At 44.6% G+C, this 18,498-nt stretch overlaps 1 protein-coding gene across 5 annotated transcripts in view; it reads left to right on the top strand.

Moving 5' to 3' along the window:
* The window catches only part of CTPS1 (CTP synthase 1), a 30,367-nt gene that overhangs the window by 1,967 nt on the left and 9,902 nt on the right, over positions 1–18,498 (top strand). For all 5 annotated transcript variants that reach the window (XR_009565662.1, XR_009565659.1, XR_009565663.1 and 2 more), the window contains exons 2-10: positions 1,471–1,649; positions 3,582–3,752; positions 6,493–6,593; positions 7,343–7,459; positions 10,130–10,213; positions 10,695–10,775; positions 14,146–14,297; positions 15,398–15,530; positions 18,290–18,378. Coding sequence is in view for 1 of the 5 variants with exons in the window: in XM_030867639.2 (XP_030723499.1) it covers positions 1,471–1,649; positions 3,582–3,752; positions 6,493–6,593; positions 7,343–7,459; positions 10,130–10,213; positions 10,695–10,775; positions 14,146–14,297; positions 15,398–15,530; positions 18,290–18,378 (1,107 nt within the window). In the remaining 4 variants the exon portion in view is untranslated. The remainder of the gene's footprint in view (positions 1–1,470; positions 1,650–3,581; positions 3,753–6,492; positions 6,594–7,342; positions 7,460–10,129; positions 10,214–10,694; positions 10,776–14,145; positions 14,298–15,397; positions 15,531–18,289; positions 18,379–18,498) is intronic.

The following is an 18,498-nucleotide window of genomic DNA, read 5'->3' as shown; positions in this document are numbered from 1 at the left end:
GTGAAGTGACAGAGCAGTGTTTCCCCCAAATATTAGGGACTTGGGGTCAAACAAGTTTAGGGAAACTGCTGACTGTATATCCCTTTTGGGAGATCACAGTGCACATTAGCTTATTAAAGGCTGCCAGAGGTCTTGCATTAAAGAAACCAGTTGACTGTTTAACCAGCATTTCTCTGATTTATCTGTCCATAGAGCCCTTTTTGGGTATCCCACGTGCATTTTGACGAAACCGAGGAGCATGCTTTTGGGAGTGCTGCAACAGAATAGAAAGAGCAGGACATGGTTGGGTCTTTTCCTTGCTGTCTGAGGGGGGAAGACATTCTGAGCGTTCTCATCTCTTTGCCAAGTATGTTTATTCCTGCCTTGGGCAGGAGCAGAGCGGAGCAGGGAGGTGGAATGCTTCAAGCAGAACTGCCCAGTTTCCTTGTTCCCTTCTTAGCTTATTTTTATTATAATTTGGCTTCACAAGAAGTGTTCCCAGAGGAGGAAAATGTCCCAGACCATATGCCAAAGCAAGCATTCTCTTCTCCTTGTGATTGTGTTTCTCATTTTCATCACATTCGGGTGTACTGACCAAATGCTATTTCTGAGCCTCCAAAACCGGGGCCAGTGATCAATTCTCCCTGGCGAGCCTGTCGCTGTCTGTCTGCTCACCTCTTGCCCCTGCTGTTCTTGCGTCCATCCATCTCTTTTATCTCTCATGAAGTCTGTTTCTTCCATTCCCTGCCACAACTGTCCAGCTCTTAGGATTTAATCTAATCTCCCCTCTCTTTGAGTCCTCTGCCCATTATGTGCTCAGACTGGTTTATTGTCGGATGTCCGTTTCCTCCAATATATATAGTCTCTCTTCATGGCATACCTGGGAGAGATTGCTGGCAAGGAGCAGGTTATTACATTTCAGAAGAGAGCTACCTTTAATTAAAAGACCTTTAGTTTTAACTGCTACTCCTTTCAAATGTTGAAGTTCTTTTATGCGGTCTTCTATAACCTAGAGGAGCTGTGTTTTCTTGGCGATAAATTTTAGTTTAGCCAAAGACATTATCTCTTTCATGGGGAATTGGAGTGCTCATCCAAGATTGAAATTTTTTTCTCCATGTAGGGAAAATAATGAAGCACCTGCCTGACAACCCAGTGTCTGGCGGCAGTGCCAGCCAGCATTGGGGGCATAATGTTCTATCAACAGAGCTGGCTTTTTTTTTTAATTATGTTGGCTCTCGAGGTTGTTAGCTGTCAAAGTTTTAAACAAAAGCTGCATTATTTAATTAGCAGTTGTTTTTCAAGTCATACTTGACTAAAGCCATTGAATGATCCAAGAAACATTTGTTAGGATCCCATATAACAACCTTCCAAAGTCATGTGACAGATAGGGAAACCGAGGCTCCTAGAGGCTTCATGGCTGGTAAGTGGCAGGGCCAGGATTTGAACCCAGATCAGTTTGATTTGTTGAGGTATGTTTTTTCTTTTTCCCAGGTCAACAAGTAAAATGAAGTACATTCTAGTTACTGGTGGTGTCATATCAGGAATTGGAAAAGGAATCATCGCCAGCAGTGTGGGCACAATACTCAAGTCGTGTGGTTTACATGTAACCTCCATTAAAATTGACCCGTATATTAACATTGATGCAGGAACATTCTCTCCTTATGAGCATGGTAAGCAAAATGCATTTCTTTTTTCTTGTTTAAAAATAATCATGTAATATGTGAGAGAAAATGTCAGCCCCTGGAAATTGTGTGTATTTTGCATTCCATGACCTCCACTTCCTGCCTTCTGAGAGGGGTCCTTAGCATAGCAGAGTGATGCTTTTCTCAGTTGGACAGAGAAGAAGCAGAAATCTTAATAGGCAATGGAGTGAATAGAGTTCAGTGGTTTCTGTAATAGGAATGATATTTTAGGTAGCTGAATGAAAGTTTGTCTCTTCTCTGGAAGAAAGATATCTGGTGACACAGTAACTTTCTTCAGATATTTGAGAAGAGGGATTATGTTTATACTTTGTGGCCCCAATCTTTAGGAATAGGATGGGTGGATAGAAGTTGTAAGGCCATGGATTTTGGCCAGTGTAAGATCTTTATAATAGTAAGTGCTCTCCAAAAGTGGGGTGAAGATTTTGTGAGTTCCCTTTGCTAGAGGTGTTCAGACAGAGGCCAAAGGACCACTTGTAGGAATTCAGGCAACGGATAGATGTTGGATTTCGATGATCTGTATGCTTGAGATTCTATTTTGCTAACAGAGTTTGGATAGTAAAAGCAAGCATCCTTCGATGCTTGAGTGAAAAGGAGAAACCGTTAAGGTAGGGTAGGAAAACGGCACTATACTTCTTTGTTATTGCTGATTACTACCAACTGTGTGATGAGTAACTGTCTGAATCGCCTAAGAGTAATTTCTTAAAATTGGGGGTAGATGTACTATTGAGACATGTTAAAAAATACTTCTCAAGTATTTATTTATTTGTTTGTTTGTTTGTTTCTTTATTTTTGGCTGTGTTGGGTCCTCGTTGCTGTGCACAGGCTTCCTCTAGTTGCAGTGAGCAGGGGCTACTCTTCGTTGCGGTGCGCGGGCTTCTCGTGGTGGCTTCCCTTGTTGCAGAGCACAGGCTCTAGGTGCGCGGGCTTCAGTAGTTGTGGCACGTGGGCTCAGTAGCTATGGTTCGTGGGCTGTAGAGCTCAGGCTCAGCAGTTGTGGCGCACGGGCTTAGTTGCTCCGCGGCATGTGGGATCTTCCTGGACCAGGGCTCGAACCCGCATCCCCTGCCTTGGCAGGCGGATTCTTAACCACTGCGCCACCAGGGAAGTCCCTCAAGTTTTTAAATTGTTTTCATACTCCTACTTTCTAATGTGAAGTAAAAATCTATGAGTGTCATCAGAGCAAAAATCTTTATGTAATAAACAGTGTCAGGAAGGATGGAAAAAATTGGAGCAATATTTCGGCGTTCCTGAGAGCAGAGGATGAGGGAAAAACAAGACCATTTTTACTTTCCTATTTTGGGGCTTGTCTCCCATTGTGATGGTAGGAAGGCCCCGTTTGGGGCAGAATTTCTAGAATGACATTTCGAGGAATGATTGTTAAACAAAGGAATAGGAGGAAACTTGAGCAATTTCACACCTTTGTTTTGGACTAAAGTGTGGCCCAAAAGCCGATTTTTATAATCAACACGACTGTAACATATATACCTTGTTTAAGTTTTTGGATCAAATCCTACTATCACATTCAAACCTTTCTCTGCTCAGGTAGGAGACTTGAGACAAAAGTTCTTTTTCTTTAGGTGGCAGATGCCATACCATGTAAAGTTCCCTGTGTCTTGCTTGGCTGTAGTTTCCTTCTGTTCATTCCATGCTGTTTCATGACAGAATCTTCTAATTCAGACTGAGTTTGGCGATAAACTGGAAGTATGGACTTAACCTTTTGCAGAATGGTTGGCGATTTTTCTTTCTTGTCATATTTACTTTTCTGGAAATAAATTTCCCTGCTTCCTGTCAAGTTAATGCAGACTTTGTTCTTTTCAGGTGTTTATATTTGGGAACTCAAGTTGTGCCATGGTATTTGTATCTTTCATGCACCCTAACCATTATCACTGTTCACTGCAGGTGAGGTTTTTGTGCTGGATGATGGTGGGGAAGTAGACCTTGACCTGGGTAACTATGAACGTTTCCTTGACATCCGCCTCACCAAGGACAATAATCTGACTACTGGAAAGATCTATCAGTACGTCATTAACAAGGAACGCAAAGGAGATTACTTGGGGAAAACTGTCCAAGGTAATACTGGATTTGCCTTCAAGGTTTAAAAGTCTTAGCCAGTTTAATTTCTTTTGTGGATAAAAATGTGCCTTTTATGCAATTTCATCATGAAAGTATCAAGGTATTGTTACTGAACCATGTCTTCAGTTGAAAATTCAGAGTTGCATGGCTGTTTACTCAAAAAGTAACTTGAGTAGGCTCCCGCCTCTCTGTGAATGGCATTGAAGCTGACAGTCCAGCTTCATGATTTGGGTAATGAGACAGGCGTTAATACCCGTTGATGAAGATGGCCTGGAGCCTCAAGTGTGTGTTGTTGAGGTTTGTTGAGTCTGTTTGGAACTCCGTGGTACCTGCGCATGTGACCAGGTGTACATTTTCTCCTCCTTAGTCACCCACCAGCAACTGATAAGCCAGTTGCCTGTGAAACCCTTGACCCTCCTAAGGGCAGCGTGGCAGGTAAGGGCACAGTCACCATCATGTGGAGTGGCTGCACCATCGAAAGCAATACTTCGTTCGTGCAGTTTTCCTTTTTCAGCATTTATACATTTTGCTTAGTATGAATTGTACTGATAAGAGCGGCATGACGCATTTTCGTCTGTCTCTCGAGAAAGTCAGGTGACCTGACCTTCAGCTTTCCTCTGGCAGGAATGTTCATCCCTCTGAATGAGGCTTTTTTGGTTTTAGTTTCTGTTGTTTTTCCACAGTGATGAGTGTGAAGTGATGACAGCAGCTAGGTGAGGGCAGTCAGCCAGACGGTGTATGTTGTGTATCTGGGACGTTCTGTGTATAGACAGGGAGAAGGAAATGGACTCCCATTGTGTCCATTGGCCTTTGGGCTGGTCATGGGTTAGAGGGAGTCTGAGAAGCAGGTCTCTGGGTCCTCCTGAGCTTTCACCAGTGCAGCGTCTGTCTGTCTGCTGGGTGGAGGTTTTGCACAGCGATCATTTGAGGCTAGCGCTGCTTTTCAGAAGTGGGTGTTGGAAGGCCACAGGTCTAGTATGATGGCATAAGTCCAGATTTGGGGGCTTGCTGAAGAGTGGCTCTCATCTGAGTTATGAGAATAAATCTGCTTTTGACTTTGGACTTTACTGGACTGAAGGCTGAGGGTCACGCTGACAGCTGTCTCTCCCCTGGGGCCACCCTGGCCAGATTCTGGGCTAGGGGGTCATGTGTAGGTCTTAGCTCTGCCACTTAACCAGCTTTGTGAACATGGGCAGATTACTTCCCCTCTTTGAGGTCTAATTTCCTTTTCTGTGAAATGGGGATAATAACAGTACCTACCTATCCGGGTTGCTGGGAGAATTAAAGGAGCTCAGTCAGTCGAGTATTTCTCTTGAGTTCTCAACACAGAACGGGATCAATTAGGAGTTGCAGTGATCTTGATCATACAGTTTGCTGTTCTAGGCCTCTAGTGTATTAATTCATTTATTCACTCATCAGCGATTTCTTGAGTGCCCAGTGTGGTCAGACCCTTGCTGATACTGGGAGTGCATGATGAACAAGCCCAGTGAGGCTGTTGTCCTCATGGAGGTTACCTTCTGGGAGAGAAAAAACCAAACTGGTGAAGTGAGTTGTCTGATAGGAGCTGCGAAGGAACTAAATAGAGTGAGGAGACAGAGAGAGAGAGAGTGGTGTGGAAGGCAGTCTGGACAGGTGGTCAGGGAAAGCCTCCAAGAGAGGGCGTTTGAGCTGGGAGGCCAGCCCTGGGAAGAGCAGAAGGGGTGCTCGGTGCGGACCCAGGGCCCCGGCTGCAAGGGGGCTGGTCAGGGACCAGGAGGGAGACTTCCTGCACTGAGACCAAGGGGCAGGTGGGAGAGGTGGGCTGCAGCCAGGTTCCACGGGGCCCCCTGAAGGGCCACAGCATAGAGGTTGCATTTTACTCAGAGCCGTGGGAGGCCATTCGGGAGTTTAAGCCTGGGAGTGGTGAACTCTGAGTTGCATTTTAAAAGACCACTCTGGCTGCTGTGTGTGGAATAGGTAATATCCTGTGCTTGAGGCACTGCCGGTTCTACATAGCAAGTTAAACAGCAATCTCTGCCCCTTAGGAGCTGGCCTTCTGAGCCCCACGACTGTGGTTTCAAAAGAGCGGAGCCATGGCTGGGGTTCATGAGCACCGTCACGCAGGGGCTCTGCTCAGCATCTCACCAGTGCTCTGTCGCTACATTTCCATGACTTCAGGAAGTAGAAGCTCTTACCTCCAGTTAACGGATAGGGAGATCGAACTTATGAATAGTTAGGTAATTTGCCCAAAGACCCACACCTGACGAGTGGTGGAACTGAGACTTGAATCCAGGCGTTCTGGCCCAGATGCTGTGCTCCCGACCACTGCTGCACTTCCCTGTCTCTGCAGTAGATTACCCTTGGGTAAACTGGAAATGTGATGGAACAGGGTCCTGGTGCTCTCTTGTCCTTGAAAAAGGGTGTGATATGCTCCCCCCCCCCCGCCCCCAGCTGTAAGCAGTAGGAGTGGCCAGGGTAGATTCTGCTTTGAGGCCACTGCTCTGGGGTGGCTCAGGTCACCCCTCGAGTCCCTACTCTCCTGTGGGGCTTCTAGTCACAACCAGGAAATGTGGAAGGGAGGCCGGGGGTAGTGTGATTTGTTAAGGGCATTGGAGAGGGGTCTCGAAAATACTGTTACGGCCCACTGCTACTCTGCAGTTTGTTGTCACAAAGGGTGTGTCTGCCTCAATTGATGCGGATGGGACGGGATGGGACGGGATGGGACGTGTAGGTCACGTATGTCCTTTCTCTTCCTCAGTCGTCCCGCACATCACAGATGCAATCCAGGAGTGGGTAATGAGACAGGCGTTAATACCCGTGGATGAAGATGGCCTGGAGCCTCAAGTGTGTGTTATTGAGGTTTGTTGAGTCTGTTTGGAACTCCGTGGTACCTGCGCATGTGACCAGATGTACATTTTCTCCTCCTTAGTCAGTTGCCTGTGAACCCCTTGACCCTCCTAAGGGCAGCGTGGCAGGTAAGGGCACAGTCACCATCACGTGGAGTGGCTGCACCATCGAAAGCAATACTTCGTTCACGCAGTTCCTAAGAGTGGCATGACGCATTCTCGTCTGTCTCTTGAGAAAGTCAGGTGACCCGACCTTCAGCTTTCCTCTGGCAGGAATGTTCATCCCTCTGAATGAGCCTGTTTTGGTTTTAGTTTCTGTACTCCTGCTTTGCTGATCCTAGCTGTTGGATCTCCGTGTTCCTGTGAAAACAGGAGACTCAAAAGTTCCAGCAGTTGGTTTATAACTGCTTTTTAATTTAGAAGTTATTTATGGCTAAGTAGATAAGATTTTGATTTCTTTGCTTTGTGACTCTTCATACAAATAAAATTCCTAGTGCGTCTTTCACCTGACCGTTTTCTTGAAATGATGTGGAAAGATCCATGATAACCTTGGGGAATGTTGAACCTATCATAAAAAGTAATCTTTTAGCACAAAGAAAAACGTCCAGTGTCAGTATGTTAAATGACATTTTATAGGCCCAGGGAGTCTGCATTACACTGTTACTGATCATTGAATTGAGATGACAGAGTATGGTTGTTGGACACCTGAACCACAAAAGGAAGGTTTAGTGCTTAACCTCTAAATTAACTTTGTTCTTCTAGCTTGGTGGGACAGTAGGAGATATAGAAAGCATGCCCTTTATTGAGGCCTTCCGTCAATTCCAGTTCAAGGTCAAAAGAGAGAACTTCTGTAACATTCATGTCAGTCTAGTTCCTCAGGTAAGGCATTCAGAGCTTTACTTTGGGGGATGGAGAGGAGGGAGGAGAGGATGGTTTTCATTCCTTATCTGTTTCAAATATTTGAGGTGCAGGAAGCAGGGAATAAAACACTTCTTTGTGAATTTTAAATTATTATAATCATACTTTTTGAAAAGATCAAATGGAAAACATTTGGAAAATTAATCAGGGAAATTACAGTTAAAGACAGTGGGTTGCATGTGTCCATTTGTCTTTACTACGATGAAACTCCACTACAACTGGAGTAGAGGGAATTTCTTTTTAAGGCAAAAATTCACAAAGATAAAATACTCTGAATGGAGTCAGTAGTGACAAAAATTAGGAAGGCAGAAAGCAGATGGCCATGTAGAAATGGACTGAGCAGACCTGGGAGAGCTGGAGTCTAAGCCTGCAGCAGAGAAAGCAGGGAAGCAACCCTGCTTGCCCTGCAGAACCCCAAAGACTCAGGAATGGGCAGCACTGGGCACCTCTGGGGCTGGGGGTAGGACTCGTTATAACTGCCGTTTCAGAAGCACTTAGACCCTGGCATCCCCTTCCCTGTTATGCACAATTGGGCATCAGTCCCTCTCCCATCTTGGCAGAGAATGTAGGCTTTCTCTGGATGAGCAGGCACTAGGGACAGTGTGATTTCTGCTACTTGATTTGCAGAATCATCACAGCCAGGCAGGGACCGTCTACGTAGGACATTGTAAGATTCTTCTTGGGGTATGCAACTAACCCAGGAGAAAACACACTGCCCTCAGAGGCTCCTCAGTGGAAACAGACCAGCCAGATTCCCGCAGTGAGGACCCTGGTGGACAAGGTCACCCACTCAGAGAACTTCCGGTTAGCTTTTAGAGTGAGCCGGCAGCCAGTGATCACCAGACATTTGGAGAAAGCATTTAGCGTGCAAGAGACCAGAACAACAGAAAAAACAGAGGAAATTGAGGCTCTGCAGGGAGTAGGAAAAGGAAACCTTAGAAAAAGAAAACAAAGCAACATATCAGTAGTATCCTCAGAATTAAGAGGAGGTAAACTGCATCTGTACCTTAAGAAGAGAACATTCAGAGGATAGATAAGAATTCCTGGGAATTAAAAATTGGATAGCAGGAATGAAAAAGAAGTTTAAGGAAATACCCAGGAAGTAGAGAAGAAAGGTCAAGAGAGAGAAAATAAGAGAGAAAAGGCAAGAGAATTAGAGGCTGGTCTAGGAGTTCTGATCCAAATAATGGGATTTTCAAAAAAATAATAGAAATGGAGAGGGAAGTGTGATGTGAACCAGAGGTCAACAGACAGGCCAAATCAGCCCACCCTCTGGTTTTGAAAATAAAACAGCTATGCCCATTTGTATTAAAACATTAATAAGAACCTACTGTATAGCACAGGGAACTCTACTCAGTACTCTAATGACCTATATGGGAAAAGAATCTAAGAAAGAGTGGATATATATGTATATATGTATAACTGTTTCACTTTGCTGTACAGCAGAAACTAACAACATTATAAATCAACTATACTCCAATAAAAATTAATTTAAAAAAAATCAGTTGGGTAGTTGTGACAGAGACTGTGGCCCACAAAACCTAAAATATTTATTGTCTGGCCCTTTATAGAAAAAGTTTTCGGATTCCTGATCTAAATAATTCAAGGAAATTTCCAGATAGAAGTTTCTAGATTGGAAGGGCCCACTGAACGCTCAGCCTATTAAATGAAAAATGACCCCCACCAAGGCACATTGTTGTGAAATTTTGGAATAATGGGGCAGAAATTCTAAAAAGAACTCTAAAGAAAAAAACCAAGAGTCATTATGGCATTAGACTTCAACAGCAGTCCCGAAAGCTAAAAGATAGTGGAGTTGTTTCCTTAAAAATTCTTAGGGAAAATGACTTCTAACTTAGAATTCTGTACCCAACAAATGTATCTTTAAGTGTGAGAGGAGAATAAAGAAAATTTAGTACATAGAAAACTCAGCATATCAACAAAACCAAAAAACCAACCAAGGAAAACAAATAATTGGGCCAGAAAGGAAAAGTTATGGCACGTGGTTTTCATGGTACACAGTATGTAAATACTCAAAAGTATGTAAACACTGAAGAGGGATCATGAAATAGGGGTTGCATGCGCAGGGCAGGGCGTGTAACGGGGGCAGGGGGATGAAAAGAGGGGATTCCTTACCCAACAGGAAGTCAGTAGAAAATGCCTCAAACTAAATGTCAAAGAAGTAGCAGGAAAGCATACTAGGAGGATCATCCAGGAGTGGGAAAGTGAAGGACCTACGGTGTAGCACAGGGCACTGCGTTCAGTATCTTATAATAACCTATAATGGAAAAGAATCTGAAAAAGATAGATATATATATATATATCACACTGCTGTACACCTGAAACTAACATAACATTGTATATCAGCTGTACTTCAAATAAAAAAGAGTGAAAGAGTGGCTATCTCCAGGGTTTGGAAAGGGGAAAGGGTAGACAGGGCTACTACTACTGCTTTTAGGACAAACCGTTCAGAACTACTTGACTCTCAAATATATGCGTGTGTAACTTTGACAAAAATAAACTAAACTAGGTAAATGGTCAAATTATCTATTATAAAAAGAGGTTCGGGTAAAAGTCACAGCTGAAAATGCCTTTTCATAGAGAAGTTAACTTTTTTTTCCTTCTGTAAAATAGCCAAGTTCAACAGGGGAACAGAAGACTAAACCCACCCAGAACAGTGTTCGGGAACTCAGAGGGCTTGGGCTTTCCCCAGATCTGGTAAGATTTCCTGGTTACCTCGTTTCAGAGTGATCTTATCTGTCTAATTAAGATCACGCCTCCATGGCAGCCAAAACCTTTTCTTGGCCCCCATTTAGTTAGCCGAGCCGATGGTGGAGAAGTAGGGTTAGTGCTGAGTGAACTGGGTTGTGGTTTGCAAAGATTTTCTTACCTGGTGTGTGTGAGGTCCTGTCTTCTCCTCCCAGCCAATCATTCATGCTCCTGTCCCTCCTACCCAAGAACATGGGTTGAGGAAAACTCCAGTTGGCTCATTAATCTGTCTGTCCTGCCGCTCTCTCATGTTTCTCCAACTTGGGATTTAGGAATTTCAGTTCTGAAAACAAGTAACATTTTTGCAGTTTATGTGCATTGTGCTAGGAGTTAACATTTCCATCCAGCTTGACAATGTGGTGTCTACTTTAATTTCAGTCAGGAGAAAAAACCCAATTTTGTAACCCCTTGTGTCCATCCAAATGTCTAGGTTGTGTGCAGGTGCTCAAATCCTCTCGACACGTCAGTGAAAGAGAAAATATCAATGTTCTGCCATGTTGAACCTGAACAAGTAAGTAGAAATCCCATCTTCACATAACTTATTTTTTGCTGCTAATTATCCTAATGTCTCTTAGCCAGTTTCATGAGCCTTGTTGTTATTTCATAATTTGAGTCTGTAGACTGTTCTGTAGAAGAACTGACCCCCACCGGCCCTGTGATTCTCCATCACCTTATTTTCTGTGGTTCCTCGAACATCTTTTACCTCTCCTGTCTGTCCCCGCTCCTTGTACTGTTTGCTCCAGCCGTGCAGAGTGGGTGTTCCCCTCTCCCTGTAATAGGCCTGGCAATCTCCTATTCATTTTCATCCTTTGGAGCCCAGCTAGGACACAGTACTGTCTGAGTAGCTTTACCTTCCAAACCTCCTCAAACCTCAGGGTTAATCTTCTCTGAGTGACCTGTGTGTCTCACAGGTCCTGGTGGTAAGCCTGTCATACTGCCCCTTAGTGTGTAAGTGTTCCTGTGTGTCTGTGTGTTCGTCCGTGTTTGTCTCTCCTCATAGACTGAGCTGCTTGAGGGCAAGGATCACTTTATTCAACTTTATATTCCTGTTGCCTGCTGTCTAAGGTGTTGTAGGCCCTAAACATATAGTCTTTTTTGTTACTTGTGCTAATGGAGGTTACCTATGGTACAGGAAATTCAACATTTTGGAACCTGTGATATTTCTAAGTGTGGTGCGTGTAATGGAAATTCCAGTGGTGGTAAGTTGGGATTGTGGCTTTGATCAGGTTTGGCTGAAGGAGAGTAGAAGGGAAGTTGAGGTCAAGGAACGTATGATTAGGTTATGGATGGTTTGTTCTACTGCTAGGTTATTTGAGGATCAGGAGACTAAGCGGGGAGCCCACCTGGCCTAGAGAGGAGTGGATGAGGGAGCAGGGTTAAAATAAGAGAAATCCGGGCTTCCCTGGTGGCGCAGTGGTTGAGAGTCCGCCTGCCGATGCAGGGGACACGGGTTCGTGCCCCGGTACGGGAAGATCCCACATGCCGCGGAGCGGCTAGGCCTGTGAGCCATGGCCGCTGGGGCTGCGCGTCCGGAGCCTGTGCTCTGCAATGGGAGAGGCCACAACAATGAGAGGCCGGCGTACCGCAAAAAAAAAAAAAAAAAAAAAGAGATCTAAAATAAGAGAAATCCATTCACAAGGCTTCTAGGAGTATGGGAGAGAATATAAAACAATTAAAGTCATTGCCCTGGCATTAAAGTGAATAGAGCAAGAGGAAAGCCTTTGACTATTAGAAGCAGCTGTCCTCTCCATCTCCACGATGGCTCAAGCTTCAGGGTGTGAGGGTAGCCTGACACCTGAGATCAGTGTTCCTGGACAGGATGCCTGAGCCAGGAGCCCATCAAAGGGATTCTGCTTCGTACTAAGCACATGGAACATCAGAATACTTTCATTGTTATGAAGAGCCTTTTTTCATGCACTTCAGTTATTTTAGATATTTCTGTCCCAGCAAGTGAAGGTAATTCAATTCTATAATAGGATAGGTTATCATTAAAATTAGTTACTATTAAAAAATGTGACAGTTGTTTCTATATTTAAATTGGAACTTCACATCTTTTGCCTGTTTTTAATTGGGTTGCTTATCTCATTGAGTGATAGGAGTTCTTTATATATTCTCAGTGCAAGTCTTTTATCAGATATATGATTTGCACATTTTTTTCTCCCAGCTTGTGGTTTGTCTTTTCATTTTCTTTTGGTTTTATTTGCCTTTTTTTTTTAATTGAAGTATAGTTGATTTATAATGTGCTAATTTCAGGTGTATGTCTTTTCATTTTCTTAATGGTGTCTTTGGGAGCATAAAAGCTTTTACATTTTGATGAACTCCCAATTTATTCATTTTTTTCTTTATAGGTTGTGCTTATGGTATCATATCTAAGAACTCTACTTAACCAAGGTCATGAAGATTTTCTTCTGAAGTTTGATAATTTTAGGGCTTAACACATAGGTCTAGGATTCATTGTGAGTTAATTTTTATGGATAGTAACTTTTCAGTAAAATTTGCAATTCATGTTTTTGCATGTATAGATATCTATCTCTTCCAGCTCCATGTGTTGAAAGAACTTTCAATAATATTCTACAATTTTCTTTTTAAAGGTGGTTTTTAGGCTTATTTATCTTTGTGAATTGTGTTTTAAATTTATTTATAGGTATTCATAATTTTTGTTACTATGTGAATGGTGTATTTTTAAAAATTATATTTCCTGATTAAATAAGACCCATGTATAGGAAACCCTGCTGACTTCTGCCCATTGATCTCAAGCTTAGCAACCTTACTAAAATTGTTAGTTCGGATTAAAAAAATTTTTTTTTTACTTTTAATTTTTTTGGCTGTGTTGGGTCTTCGTTGCTGTGCGCAAGCTTTCTCCAGTTGCGTCGAGCGGGCTTCTCACTGCGGTGACTTCTCTTGTTGCGGAGCATGGGCTCTAGGCTCGCGGGCTTCAATAGTTGTGGCTCACGGGCTCTAGAGCGCAGGCTCAGTAGTTGTAGCGCACGGGCTTAGTTGCTCTGCGGCATGTGGGATCTTCCTGAACCAGGGCTCAAACCCGTGTCCCCTCCATTGGCAGGCAGATTCTTAACCACTGTGCCACCAGGGAAGCCCCGTTAGTTCTGATTGTTTGCCTGTAAATTCCCGTGGTTTTTACGGGTGAGCAGTTATATTATATGCAATTAGTGGCAATTTTTTCTTATTTTCCAATTCATGTACATTTTTTTCTTATCTAATTGTAATAGCTAATATCTCTAGTACACTGTTGAATAGAAGTAGTGATTAGTGACCAGTTTTGCCTGTTTCAGACTTTAAATATTAAGCATTAATATTAAATATCAAACCAAATGATGTTTGCTGTGGGGTTTTTATATTTTCACATTTTCTCTAACACTTCTAATTTACCAGGAGTTGTTATTATGAATTGGTTTTGAATTTTTATTAAATCTGCTTCCACTGAGGTGATTTTCCCTCCCACTTTAATCTATTCATGTAGTGAATTCCACTGTTAAATGTAAGTGGTGTGGGGTGCAGCATGGGCTTTTGAATTTTTAGAAGCTCTCCCAGGTGATACCAGTGACAGCCAATTTTGAGAACCATTGTTCTTGGGACAGTTCCTACTTGGACATGAATTTTTTTTTTAACTAATTTGTGGTTTGGTTTATGAAGGTTTTTTTTTTTAAGGATTTTTGCATCCATGTTCATAGGAGATTAGCCACTATGTATTCTATTCTTCTTGAGTCAGTTTGGTAATTTATATTTTTTAGAAAGTTGTCGTTTTCTTTGTTTTCAAATTTAAAACAGTTATTTTCCCAAGGTCCTAAGAGCTGGTAGGAGTCCGTCAGCCCAGTTAGTTTTTGTTTGTTTTAATGAACTAACCTTTGCTCATTTTTAAACAGGTGATCTGTGTCCACGATGTCTCGTCCATCTACCGAGTCCCCTTGTTGTTAGAAGAGCAGGGGGTTGTAGATTATTTTCTCCGGAGACTTGACCTTCCTATTGAGAGGCAGCCACGGAAAATGCTGATGAAGTGGAAAGAGATGGCTGACAGGTTTGCTTCATAATAAGGGGCTGGGAGTTCGAGCCTTATTTCTTTTTTTTTCGTAGGAGCTCAGGGAATTCAGCTCTTTCTTACTTGTGCTATCAACTCACGCTAGAAAAGGCCTTCATGGTAAGGGGTGTAAAGAAAGGATCTTAGCCCTCATGTAGCTGCATCATGGGTGAGGAAGTCCCAGTAGAGCTGGCCCGGGTCCCGGGTCTCAGGGAGTTCCGATCACACAGCTATCACCCTTGTCTCCCACGCAAACAGGCCTCCTTGCGGTGGGTTGGCACTGGTATCCGAGGCCCACGTGGATGGCGGGATGTGGCTGGAGCACTCCTGGCTGCTCCCAAATATCTGAGCTGTGTTTGGGAACATGCTGCTCACCCCATACTACAAAAGGATCGACAAGGGGGTCCGGTCTTTTCTTCCTGCTGCTGTCAAAGCTCATCAGATTGAGAGCTGTCCCCACTCTGCTTGCCTCCTCGCTCTTGCACAGCACCTCACAGATCTTCACACAGCGCCTCGGAGCACTGGGCGTGTGGTGTCGTAGCTGCCGAGTCAGCTGGATGGCACTAATGAGCATTTGTAGAGGGAGCACGCGTGCTGTTGTTCAGCGATACTTATTTTCATTTTGACATTTTCCCTTTCAGTCTGTGTCCATTTGCTTGTATATCATTATGCAGCCACAAAAATGGCACAGTTTTATTTTTGTGTTACTAATTATACTTTATAATGAAAAATTTTAATGAGTACGGACTCTCGTGTGGATGCCCCATAATTTGACTGTTCCCTTCATCACATTAACTCTTGTGAATTGTCTGTGTTTGTTAATTTTTTAACTTAAAAAAAAAAAAAGAAAACCAAATTTGGAACGGATTTTGAAGCTATCTCTTTGTAACAGGTTCCAAAATCCTACTTTCTTTACAAAGCCTGCCACGTTGATCTGAAAATTGCTTCCTCTTTACTGTGCAGTACATAGAGCACAGACAGTAGTTGCTCCTATCATATTTTTCCCAGACATGTTTTTCTTCCCTTTAAAAGGTGATTTTGACCTCACGGGGGTATGTACATTCTGAGTGATTTGGTGTTTCTTGACTTTTGTGTGACAGATATGATCGCCTGCTGGAGACCTGTTCTATTGCCCTCGTGGGCAAATACACCAAGTTCTCAGACTCGTACGCCTCCGTCATTAAAGCTCTGGAGCATTCTGCACTGGCCATAAACCACAAATTGGAAATCAAGGTGAGGAGGTGTCGCACACGTACAGGGAGGCCGTCTCTACTCTCAGGTGCTGCGTGCACACCTGCTTTGTGTTATTGGAGCTTAGAATTTCTTTTTTAGGAGTCAAAAGGATTTGTGGTTGGCTCCTGGCTGGGAGAGGACAGCCGAGCATTTTCAGGAAATAAGAGAAGATGTAGTCAGAGTAGAATCCCAGAGAGTGAATCCTTGGATCTGAACGTCAGGTGACCCTGGGAATGGGGAGTCCTGGTGGCTAAGCGTGCTGCACAGTTGCTGGCACCTGTGCCAGTGTCCCCCCCCGTGGAGCTGGGAGGTTTCTCAGGAACAAGTGTCCAGTCACCCAGCCGAGGCCGGGAACACGGGCAGCGCCCGGTGAACGGTAGTCACTGTGCTCTGCTCTGGATGTGCCAGGCAGAAGCTGAGCTGCTGGCGTGTCAGGCTGGAGGCAGTGGAGTGTCGAGGTTCAGGGCAGGGGCTCCAGTGCCAGGCGGCCAGGCCTCCGAGGCTGTGTGATGCTGGGCAAGCTGCTTAGCCCTCTTTGGGCCTCAGTTTTCCCATCTTTAAAAAGGGTTGTTGGGCTTCCCTGGTGGCACAGTGGTTGGGAGTCTGCCTGCCGATGCAGGGGACGTGGGTTCGTGCCCCGGTCCGGGAAGATCCCACATGCTGCGGAGTGGCTGGGCCAGTGAGCCAAGGCCGCTGAGCCTGCGCGTCCGGAGCCTGTGCTCCGCAACAGGAGAGGCCACAACAGTGAGAGGTGTGCGTACCGCAAAAAAAAAAAAAAAAAAAAGGGTTGTCACAGGGCTCTTATGATAAGAATTGAATGAGTTCATATAAAGTGCTTAGAACTGTACCTGGCAGGGAGTAAGTACCATATGTGTCAGCTCTTCCACTTGTCCCTTTATACCTTTTTTCCAGCAAGGTAGCTCCCAGATGGAGCCTATCAGGAAGAGATGGAAATTAGAAGTGAAGCTGGAGCTCAGTGCTGAGGGGTGTTGACTCGGGGGGGAGGGGGCAGAGCTGATGGCCCCGAGCAGCTGCCCTCGCTGTTGGCACTGGAGTTGGCCTCCTACTTTCCAGGGGCTTCTCGGCATGAAAACGTGGCTTGCTTTATGCTGGTGAACAGGTGCCGAGAGGATGAGCTGTTATATGTGTTTTAAGAATTGTGGGATCTCGTTACCCTGCCCTGACTTACTTTTTTGCTAGTTCTTTCAATCATTCGTTTATTTTATCTCCTTGGAGGTAGCCTGTGCCGATCATGTGTTAGATGGTGGTGGCCGAGAGGGGAATCCGAGTCAGTGAGGTCTCTCAGGTGTGGAGGGAGCAGGCAGAAGAGGGGGCAAACCTGCCCTGGAAGACGTGTGAGGAGGGGCCCGTGGGCAGGTTGGGAAGATGGATAAGGTAGCAGGAAAGGGCATTCCCGACAGCAGGGAGCGCATATCCAAGGACTTGGAGGTGTGGAATGGTTGGGAACTCAGTGGATGGAAAAGTGTGAATTGGAGGGTATCTGGAGACAGGCTGGCGAGGGCCAGGTCATGAATCCCCTCAACTGGGCCACTCCTGGATTTTGCCCTGGGGTTCAGGGAAATCACCGCAGGGCAATAGGAAGGAGCAGGAAAAAAACGAACAACCTAATAAAAAAGTGGGCAGAAGATTTGAACAGACACTTCATAGGAGATGCACATGATATACACGAAAAGATGCTCAACGCCTTCAGTTGTCAGGGAGATAAATGCAAATTGAGTCTCAGTGAGATACCAACACCCACCCACCTGAGTGGCTGAGCCTGTCAGTGAGGGTGTGGGAGTGTAAACTGGTGCAGCTGCTTGAGGAAACAGTCTGGCGGTTTCATATGAAGGTAAACACACGCCTACTGCGTGTGACCCAGAAATCCCACTCCCAGATATTTAGTCGAGAGAAATGAAAACATGTCCACCAAAAGAATCTATTTTTATACAAATGGACCAGTTAGTCATAACAGCCAAAATCTGGGGACAGCCCGGAAGTCTAGGACGAGTCGGTGGATAAACATGTCGTGTGGTGTATTCCTACAGTAGAAAAGTACCCAGCAGTAAAAAGGAATAAACTCCGTGGTGATACACAACAACACGGGTGGATCTCAGAGACATTGCAGGGAGCTGAAGGCGGCAGGCACAGAAGGCTGCACGCTGCATGGTTCCATTTGTCTGAAGTTCTAGAGGAGCTACAGCCTGCGGTGATGAAAGCAGAGCCCAGATTGTCTGAGGCAGGAAGCAGGGAGGACGGTGTTTGCAGGGGGCAGAGGGAACTGGGGGGGGGGGTGTGACAGGAACTTTCTGGATCTTGATCGAAATGGTGGTCATACCTTTGTGTGCATGTGGGACAAAACTCATGAAGTGCACACTTAAAATGCTTGTGTTTCATTGTGTGTAAATTATACTTCAACACAGTTGAGAAAAGTGAGAAGTGACCTAGGGGGAAGATGGACTGGGGGAGACATCTTGAACAGAGAGGACTTCAGGGTCTGTGCTAGTGGACTGAGTGTAGAGCGGATGGACAGCCAGAGTTGGGAATTAAATGATTCGGGAAGGAAACTCATATTTTAAAATATAAGAAAGCTCTTAAAGTTTATTTTAAAAAGATTAGTAAGTGTAAATACATTAGGGTTGTTTTTAAACTTTAGTTTAAAATTGAGAAAGATGGAGCGTTGGTAATACTGTTTAGAAATGGTGAGCGCTCAGGAGTCACGAGGCTGCTGCTTTTCTCTCCGCTCTGGCCGCTCCCAGTACATAGATTCCACGGACTTGGAGCCGAGCACCTTGCAGGAGGAGCCCGTGCGCTACCACGAGGCCTGGCAGAAGCTGTGCAGCGCTCAGTAAGCAGAACTCGCTACCTTTGCTTTCCAGGGGTTTGGGGTTTGTCTTAATGAACCAAGTGCTGTGCTTTCTTGTGCTGGTGGTAGGAAATCGGCTTGTTTCAATGTCTTTTAATTGCT

This window comes from Globicephala melas, chromosome 1, assembly GCF_963455315.2.
Source record: "Globicephala melas chromosome 1, mGloMel1.2, whole genome shotgun sequence".
NCBI classification, from domain to species: Eukaryota; Metazoa; Chordata; class Mammalia; order Artiodactyla; family Delphinidae; genus Globicephala; species Globicephala melas.
Note: the sequence above shows the minus strand (reverse complement) of the source record. Positions and strands in the feature narration are given on the sequence as shown.